Genomic DNA, 10,627 nt, shown 5'->3' on the forward strand with positions numbered 1-10,627 from the left:
TAAATGAACATCTTTCTAGTATTCTTTGCTTTCAGCCAAGATCCATCTGATACCAGCAATGATAGATATCTTTGGTTCTACATCCTTTTCTGAATCTGGCTTGAACTTCAGGCCATTCCCCATCAATGTACTTACTGTTGCAACCATTTTTTAGTAATTTTAAGCAAAACTTAAAATTTTGAGTGTGATATTAATCATATTGTTTGAGGATTTCCACAATCCTCAAACACTACTCTTTGGAATGGACACAAATATGGATCTTTTCCAATCAGATGGCCTGGTAGTTCTTCCAAATTTCCTGGCACAGATGAGTGAGAGCCTCCTCATGCTGCATGTTTGTTGAAAGATTTCCACTTGTATTCTCTCAATTCCTGGAAACTAGTTTTTCATCAATGCCTTCAGTGTAGCCTGGACTTCTTCCTTCACTACCATTGATTCTTCCTCATATGCTACCTCTTGAAATGGCTGAACATCAATCATTTCTACTTGGTACCATGGCAGTGTATTTCTTATATTTTCTTTTGATGCTTTCTGCATCATTCAATATTTTGCCCATAGAATCCTTCAATATTTCAATCAAAGCTTGAATTTTCTCTTTAATTTCTTTAGCTTGAGAAATGCTGAGTGTGTTCTTCCCTTTTGATTCTCTCACTCCAGGTCTTTGTACTTTTCATTATAATACTTTGTCTTTTCAAGCTGCCCTTTGAAATTTTCTGCTCTGCTCTGTTACTTCATTCCACCCACCCCCCCATTCCTTTTAGCTCATCTATAATCGATCAAGTTTTAGAGTCTTTTTTGACATCCATTTTGTTCTTGTCTTCTTAATGACCTTTTGCTTTCTTCTTGTATAATATTCTTGTTGTCATCCCACAACTCTTATGGTCTTCATTCATTACTGCCTAATGCATTGAATTTGTTCTTCCAATCATGTCTAAATTCAGATAGGATATCTTCAGGTCATATTTTGGCTCTTGCAGACTATTTTAATTTTCTTCACCTTCAGCCTGAACTTGCAAATGAGCAATTGCTGATCTGTTTCAGAGCAAACTTAACTGCCATGATTATGTGCCTGGACACACCCCCTTCCACAAGCCCAAAAGCACTCCACTTCATTCATTCTGTGTATCAGCAAGTCTACTACTTTTTCTCGTGCTCTGCATCTTGGTTCTACTGCTGCTGCTCTTCTGCCACTTCTCTGCTTTTTCTGTGGTATCACTGCCTTCTGACCCTAAATTGAGGAAGTTCAATCTTGGGATCCAAAGGATGTGTTCCACTCCTAGCTCTTCTTTCTTGATGGTCGTAAGATCCCCACCTTTTGCTTCTGAGATGGTTCATTTAAAATCCAATAGGATAACAAACTGACCAACCCCCTTGTTAGAGTTCAAAGTTTTTATAGTCACAATTAATCCCATTAACACTCACTGGCAACTGAACCATAAAACTCTATCAGCATAGCATATCCTGCCACCTTCTCTTATCTACATGGCCCCAGACAGTTGTTTGGTAGGAGTTACAAAGACTATACCCAGAAACGTCATATTCAATAATTAACTGCACCACAGAGAAATATGAAAAAAAAAAAAATGCCATTGCAGATATTCTATTGCTTACATTTAAAAATGTATCTTGTAGTTATTTTCTGTTTTCCTAAATTTTCCCTTATGCAGGAAAAGAAATGGAACTCTGGTATAAACATTTGATGCCATTTTTCTTAAGAGAGAGCTTGGATTTCAGCTGTGAGAAAAATGAACTTCTAATAGGTTCTTCTCAAAAGTTACAGATTCCTGGGATACTCCAGAACATAGTATATTTAATATAAGTTAAATTCCAGGTTCAAAATTTTCTATTTATTCTTCCTCACAGGAATATGTTTCTGATTTTATAATGTCAATCATTGAAAAATAACATTATAAATGCTTATTTATAAACATTTTGAGTCATTGGGTAGCAAAAGGTTAGTGCTAACCAAAAAAAAAAAAACAAAAACAAAAACAAAACAATAACAAAATGGGAGGGGAGGAATGATACCAAAACTCGTTGCAGTCAGCATAATGTCTTCCAGATTCAATCATGTTGTGAGGTGTTTCACTGATTCATCATTATTCTTCAACATTTTGTAGTATTACATTGTATATATGTACCAATGTGTGTTTAGCCATCCCTTTGTTGATGGGCATTTAGGCTGCCTCCATCTTTTTGATATGTCTCTTGTAGGCAACGTATTGAAGGATCCTGTATTCATATCCATTGTGCTCTCTATGTCTCTTGACTGGTACATTTAATTCATTTACATTCAGTATAAATATCAATAGGTATGAATTGATTACTGTCATTTTTCTGTGTGTGTTTTTTTATGGTGTTGCTGGATTTTTATTCCACATAATTTTCATTGTTGAATTAATTTTGTTTGTAGGTTCTCTTTTCATTGAAATGTTTATTTTGACGATGAATGTAACATCATTCCTCTTGAATTTGTTGTTTCTGGCATAGCAAACCATATGATTTTCAGATTCAAAATGGCCACTACCTGTCAATTTAGCTCACTGCTGCCTAGGATATCGATCTTTTTCTGTTTCATATCATTTTTGATAACTTCCAATTTTACTGAATTCATACATACATTTCATTCTGATTATTAATATGTGTTTGCAGCTGTTTCTCTTCATTGTGAGTTTTACCCCATCAGCAAGTGAAGATCTTGAAAGCTTTACTCCATTCATAGTATCATTGACATTATCATGGTCAACTCTACTTTGAGGAGGCAGTTCTTCACCAGTGGTATTTTGAGTGCCTTCGAACCTGAGGGACTCATCTTCTGGCACTATATCTGATACCACTATGCTGCTATTCATAATGCTTTCATTTTTAAGTACTATATCTAACAATGTTCTGTTGCTACTCATAAATTTTCAGTGGCTAAATATTCAGAAGTAGTCTACCTCTCCTTCTTCCTAGTCTGTGTTAGTCTGGAAGCTCTGCTGAAACCTATTACCATGGGTGACCCTGCTATTATTTAAAATACTGGTGGCAAGCTTCCAGCACCACAGTAACATGCAAACCACCACAGTATGACAAACTGATATTTGAGTAGTGGCCCATATGTATAGTCACTGCGTATATTGTTGAAAAAAAGTATTTGCAACGAATAAATCATTAGTCTTGCAAAATTCATCATGTGATCCCCTGAATTGTTTCTGTTATTGGTCCCATATTTTCTAACTATTGATCCCTACACTGTATTTCCAACTTTTGTATTCTAATTAACCGTAATTATCATGATGGCATGTTTGATCAATTTTAGATTGAATATGTTGGTAGAATTTTTCAGTTTCATCATCATTGGCCTTAGTAGTTGTTATCTGTTGTTAAGTGCTGTCAAGTTGGTTCCAACTCATGGTGACCCTATATAGTGTTTCTGAGGAACAGCTGGTGAGTTTGAACCACCCACCTTACGGGTTGTTGTCTAGGATCCAACAATCACACCCTTGGGTATATACCCAAGATCAATGAAAATATATGTATCCACAAAAATTTGTACATGAAAGTTCCTAGCAGTAATAGCTAGGAGATGGGAAATGTTGGAGAATGAAGGAGCCTTGGTAGCATAATGCATTGGGCTGTTAACTGAAAGATCAGCAGTTTGAATTCACCAGTTGCTCTACCGGAGAAAGATGAGGTTTTCTGCTCCTGTAAGATTTACAGCCTAGGAAACCCTATACAGGATCACTACAAGCCGAAATGACTTGACAGAATACCATCACACCCACCGCTTCTCCATAGAGCAAAGAGGATTCATTATAGATAAGACCAAAAATTACAATCACTAAAACACTACTCAGATAGTAGTAACATCCTAGTAAAATCACTTTGGGCTTGTCGTAGACGTTAGTCTGATTTCTCTAACTTTCAGTTACATCACCACTATACTGTAGGCCCCTAGAACAAAGTTAGCAAAACTGGGATGACACAACATATAGCTGTAGAGATACTATTTTTTCACTAAACTTTATTCTCTTGCATTAAAAATTAGGTTGTGTGAAAAACAGTAATAATAAAGGATGTTATCTGTTAGGTTTGTGTTCTACTAAGAAAACATCTGTATGAGACTAATACATCAACATTTAATCCAAAGTAAAGATGAGAAGGTAAGGAAACAGGGAAACTAAAGTACTAGAAATGGAATAACCAGAGCACACTAATGAGAATGTTGACCCAATGTGGAAAATGTAATTGACCGACTGTCACAATTGTAAATGTAGAAGTTTTGTAACAAAAACGTGGGAGTAGTTACTTGTACAGTCCAGAAACAGATGATCCTAGGACCATCAAGGGAGAAGAGCACAAGTGGAATGAGAGACCTTATCCAGAGAAGCAGCAACACCAGAGATGGAGGCAGAGATGGGGAAATGGAGAGAGGGAGCAGCTGAGGACTCTAGATTTATGAAAACAGAGGGACTGAGAACTGACAACCAGGAAGCAGACTTGCAGAATGTGTCCCTTGGTGCTTTAAAGTATTATGTATGCCTGAGTGTTTTTTAAAAAAGGAAAAAAAAAAAAAACTAATGTGAATAGAAAGAAATACTGTTAACTGATGGTACATGGAGGGGATTATAATCATTGCAATGAAACAAGGTATATGATTTGTTGAATGTAGAACTGATGCTCTGCCCTGTAAACTTTCACTCAACTCACAATAAAAACTTAAAAATATATATATATAACTGGTCAATTTGTATAGAAGTTGTCAAAGGGGAACCTAATTTGCTATGTAAACTTTCCCCCAAATACCATAGAATATTATTTTAAAAAATAACAAACAGTAGTTTAACTTAATTAGTAAAGAATGTCTGCCTTGAGCATTGTGCTTTTTTAAGATCTGTCTATATGAGAATTGACAATATCAGCTTGACTGATTTGACAAGAAGTTGAGGGGGCTAATAGGGCCAGAACAACTCAGAAAAAGAAGATTAGAATGTTGTACAACTTGGAGAATGTAATCAGTGTCACTGAATTGAACATGGAGAAATTGTTGAATTGATGTATGTTCTGCTGTATATTCTCAGCAACAAAAAGAAAATGAATTATTAATGAAAAAGAGGAAATCTTATGAAGCACAGATTTACTCAGATGTAAGGAAGGTCACCATGAATCTGAGTCAACGCCACTTGGCAACTGGTTATATGAGCATATCTAGTTCCAAACCCCAGACATCTATCCTTTCAGGGTTGCACCTCATGGGGCTGTGTGGGTGCTTGGTTTTTAGAGCCCTGACCAGGGTGTGGGTACAGGGATGGTACTATAGAAAGGAGTGTTTTTTTGCACTGCTGAATTAGAGTGTGGTTCTGTTTTCTTTCTTCTAGGAAGGTGCTTTTGTCTACTTGGGTCTTATAGGAAACGTTGCAGAATCAGATGGCTTGCTTGCTTCATTATGTATGTATTTTTAAATTTTTTCCAGTTAAAATGTTTGCGGAGATTAATTACAAGTATCACCATCAAATAAATATATCTTTACTACATACTTATGTGACCCTATTTACATGAAATGTCCAGAATAAGCACATCTTTAGAGACAGAAAGTGGATAGTGATTACCTAGGATTGGGCTATGAGTCCCTAGGTGGTGCAAAAAGTTAATAGGTGAAGGTGCTGGGCTGCTAACCAAGGATAGGAGTTTGAATCTACTTAGAGGTACCTTGGAAGAAAGGCGTGGGGATCTTCTGAAAAATCAGCATTAGAAATCCTATGAAATACAGCCTTATCTGGCTGTACGGTCGCCATTAGTTGACTTGATGGTGACTGGTACTTGATGGGTGCTTGAAGAAAACAAGGACTGTTCATGGATCTAGATTTCTTTTAGAAGTGAAGAAAATATTCTAAAATTAGATTGTGGTTGGCAGTTCAAGCTCACCAGCGTCTCCTTGGAAACCCTATACAGGGTCGCTATGGGTCGGAACTGACTCAGTGGCAGTTAACAACAACAACAATGGCTACACAACTCTGAATATACTAACAACCATTGGATTTTACACTCAATGGGGGCAATGTGTAGTATGGGAATTATGTCTCAGTATATATGTGCTGTGGAGTTGGTTCCAACTCATAGTGACCCTGTACAGGGTTTCTGAAGCTGTATATCTTTACAGTAGCAGAAAACCTCATCTTTATTCCATGGAACAGCTGGTAGTTTTGAACTGCTGACTTTAAGGATAGCAGCCCGATTCATAACCACTACGAGAGAGTCAAAAATTATCTGCACTCTGGCTGTAGAATTTATTTTAATCAACTTTTAGAAAAGACAAAGACCTCATTTTTTGACATAATCTCCTTGCTTTTCAATACATTTTGTTAATCAATCAACAAGCTTTTATATCCCCTTATTAAAAAATGTTTTAGGCTGAGCTGCTAACCACGAATGCACCACTAGCTTCACTTCTTTGTCAGAGGTGAATCTTCACCCTTGAAGGGCTGCTTTCAGGACTACAAGGAGGATGCTTTAACACCTCAAAACAAAGTTTTTGCAGAGTGTCAACAGTGTAGGCAGAGGTGTGGGGATGTGCATTGTCATGCAAGATCACAATGCTTTGGATAGCAGTCTTTTCATTTAATCCTAAATTTAGGCTTCAGTTCTTCAGTGAGCATCTCACTATAATGAGCACAATTAATTGTTGAACGTTTTTTCCTGATAGTGTTCCAATAGTGGCCTTTGAGAATACCAGAAAACTGTAAGATTCAATTTTCCAGCTAATGGTTGACTTTTGAACTTTTTCTTGCTCACCAATTGAGGTTGTATCCATTACATACTCTGCCATTTACTCTCATGCTCATAGTGATGAATCCATGTCTCATCACCAGTAAAAAATATTTTCAAAGAAACTTTACTTTCCTTTGAGTATCAGTCCAAATTTTGTTTGCAGATGTCCAAACATTTCTGTTTATGTTCTTCCGTGAGTTGTTTCAGAACCCATCTCATACAAATTTTCAAAACACAAGCCTGTCATGGATTATTTCATAGGCAGTACCATGGCTGATTTGCAGATTATTTGCCATATAATCCACTTTCACCCATTTATTCGACAGAATCATTTCATGTGCATGCCCATGTTGTCATCAGTTGTTGACACGAACAGGCGTTTTAGTATAACCAGAATGCAAATAATTTTTGACTCAGTCTCGTGTATCAGCTATATTGAGGCATAGTATGTAGGAGGGACCTACTACCACCAAGGAAGTAACACTGGACTGCAAACCACAAAGTCATCAGTTCAAGCCCACCAGTAGCTTTACAGGAGAAAGATGAGGCTTTCTGCTCCCACAAAGATTACAATCTCAGAAACCCTATACATGGTTGCTGTGAGTCAGAACAGATGCTTTCGAGTTTGTTTTAATAGCAACCCTGTATGGGGTTTCCAAGTTTGAGCTGCCAACCTTTGGTCAAGTGCTTATCCTACAGAGCCACAGCAGGATTATATATATATATATATATAAACTCTAGTGGTACTGTGGGTTAGTTATTGGGCTTCTGACCACAAAGTGAGGAGTTCTAACCCACCAGCCACTACTCAGGATAAAGACGAGGCTGTCCACACATGTAAATTTACAGTCTATGAAAACAGAATCAAGTTGATGGCAGGGGGTTTTGTTTTATCTTTTTTTTGTATATATTTAAATCTCTGTAGTGAGTGCAGTTTGAAGGGCATGTAGCATTTAAACTGGATGTTTTTCAGGCTTTCTGTTCCCATAAAGATTTACAGCCTCAGAAACCCTATACAGGGTCGCTATGAGTTGAAACCGACTCCACATTACATACCCACCACCACAAGTATAGGAGGGTAGGTAAAAAAAAGTCTTGCTATACATCCCAAGCACAATTTTCAGGGTCTAAAGGAGCTCTGGTAGCGTAGTGGTTACGAATTGGGCTGCGAACCTTAAGGTCAGCGGTTCAAAACTACCAGCCGCTCCGCGGGAGAAAGATGAGGCTTTCTACTCCCATAAGGATTTACACCCTCGGAAACCCTGTACAGGGTCGCTATGGGTCGGAACTGACTCGACGGCACTTAACAACAACAACATAAGGGGAACAATAACACTAGGGAGGTATGCACACTTTGGTATCATCAACCATTGAGGATGAAAAGGGCAGAATTACAGAAACAAAATTCAGAAGGATTAGGAAACAAGGAGAAATGGAAACAAAACACAGAGAGGAAATAGGTAAGTGATGTTACTTTGTTGTTGTTAGGTGCCTTCAAGTAGATTCTGACTCTTAGCAACCTTATGCACAACAGAATGAAGCACTACCTGGTCCTGGTCCTGGGCCATCCTCACAATCTTTGTTAAGCTTGAGGCCATTGCTACTGACACTACGCCAGTCCATCTAAATGTGGGTTTTCCTCTTGTTTTCTGACCCTCCCCTTGATCTAGAATGATGTCTTCCAGGGACTGGTCCCTACTGATAATATGTCTGAAGTATGACAGATGAAGTTTCATCATCCTGGCTTCTAAGGAGTATTCTGACTGTATTTCTTGTTTGTTCTTTTGGCAATCCATGGTACTTTTAATATTCGTCTTAAACACCATAACTCAAATGCATCGATTCTTCTATAGTCTTCCTTATTCATTGCCCAACTTTCACATGCATGTGAAGCTATTGAAAATACCATGGCTTGAGTCAGATACACCTTAGTCCTCAAACTGATGTCTCTCCTCTTGAACACTTTAAAGAGGTCTTGTGCAGTTGATTTGCTTCATGCAAATACATCGTTTGATTACTTGACTGCTGCTTCCATAAGTTTTTATAATGGATCCAAACAAAATGAAATCTTTGATAACGTCAACCTTTTCTCCATTTATCATGTTTTTTATGTACAGTGGTATGGATTTTTGTTTTCTTTATATTGAGGAGCAAGTCCTTTTCAGTTTCAGCCAGCAAGGTTGTATCTTTTGCATATCTCAGGTTGTTAATGAGTCTTCCTCCAAACCTGATACCACAATTTTCTTTATATAACCTAGCTCCTCGAATTATATGCTCAGCATACACATTGAATGAATACAATGAAAGAATGCAACCATGGCACACACCTTTTCTGATTTTAAGCTATTCAGTTTCCCCTTTGTTTTGAACAACTAACTCTTGGTCTGTGTACAGGTTCCTCATGAGCACTATTAAGTACTCTGGAATACTTATTCTCTGCAATGTTGTCCATAGTTTGTTATGATCCACACAGCCAAAAATCTTTGCATAGTCTATAAAGCACAAGTAAACATCTTTCTGGTGTTCTCTGCTTTTAGCCAAGATCCATTGGACATCAGGAAGTTCCACATCCTCATCTGAATCTGCTTTGAATCTCTGGCTGCTACAATTGTTTTGTAATTATCTTCAACTAAATTTTACTTGCAAGTGATATTAGTGACATTGGTCAATGATTTCCATATTCTGTTGGGCCACCTTCCTTTGGAATGGGCACAAATATGGATTTCTTACAATCCGTTGGTCAGGTAGTTAGTTGACTTCCAATTTCTTGGCATAGACAAGTGAGGACCTCCAGTACTGTATTAGTTTGTCGAAATATTTTAATCTGTACTGTGTCAGTTCTTGGAGCCTTGTTTTCTGCCAGTACCTTCTGTGCAGCTTGGACTTCTTCCTTCAGTACCATCAGTTCTTGATCTTACACTAACTCTTGAAATGGCTGAATATCGACCATTTCTTTTTGATATTGTGACTGCATTCCCTCCATCTTCTTTTGATGTTTTCTACATCATTCAATATTATGCCCATAGAAACCTTCAATACTGCAACCCAACGCTTGAATTTTTCCTTCAGTCCTTTTAGCTTGAAAAGTAACTTTTGATTTTATAACTCTAGGTCTTTGCACATTTTATTATGTTTTATTTAATCTTCTCAAGCTGCTGCTTGAAATTTTTCTGCAATTGTGGTTCATCATTTCTTTCATTTGCTTTAGCATCTCTATTCTGGAGTACAAGTTTCAGAGTGTCTTCTGGCATCTATTTTAGTCTTTTCTTTCATTCCTGTCTTTTTAATGACCTTTAGCTTTCTTCCTGTATGATGTTCTTGATATTATCCCACAGTTCTTCTGGTTTTCAGTCATTAATGTCTAATGCATCAAATCTGTTCTTGAGATGGTCTTTAAATTCAGGTGGGATATACTCAAGGTCATATTTTGGCTCTTATGGACTTGTTTTCTTTTTCTTCAGTTTTAGCCTGAAATTGCTTATGAGCAATTAATGGTCTTCTGCACAGTTGGTCTCTGACCTTGTTTTGTCTGATATTGAGCTTCTCCATCAACTCTTTCCACAAATGTAGTTGATTAGATTACTGTGTGTTCCATGTGTATAGTCGCCATTTATCTTCTTGAAAAAATGGATTTGCAATAAATAAGTCACTGGTCTTACAAAATTGTATCATGTAATCTCCAACATTGTATCTGCCACCGATATCATATTTTCCAACTGCCTATCCTTCATTTTAAGGAGCTCTGGTAGCGTAGTGGTTGCGAATCGGGCTGCGAACCGTAAGGTCAGCGGTTCGAAACTACCAGCCGCTCCGCGGGAGAAAGATGAGGCTTTCTACTCCCGTAAGGATTTACACCCTCGGAAACCCTGTACAGGGT

General features: G+C 37.5%; 1 protein-coding gene across 1 annotated transcript in view; it reads left to right on the plus strand.

Annotated features, from left to right (window-relative positions):
• The window catches only part of EBPL (emopamil binding protein-like), a 104,419-nt gene that overhangs the window by 67,547 nt on the left and 26,245 nt on the right, over positions 1-10,627 (plus strand). The window contains exon 2 of the mRNA XM_006874152.1: positions 5,361-5,430. Within this exon, the coding sequence (XP_006874214.1) occupies positions 5,361-5,430 (70 nt within the window). The remainder of the gene's footprint in view (positions 1-5,360; positions 5,431-10,627) is intronic.

The sequence above is a fragment of the Chrysochloris asiatica genome, unplaced genomic scaffold (assembly GCF_000296735.1).
Source record: "Chrysochloris asiatica unplaced genomic scaffold, ChrAsi1.0 scaffold00263, whole genome shotgun sequence".
Lineage (NCBI taxonomy): Eukaryota > Metazoa > Chordata > Mammalia > Afrosoricida > Chrysochloridae > Chrysochloris > Chrysochloris asiatica.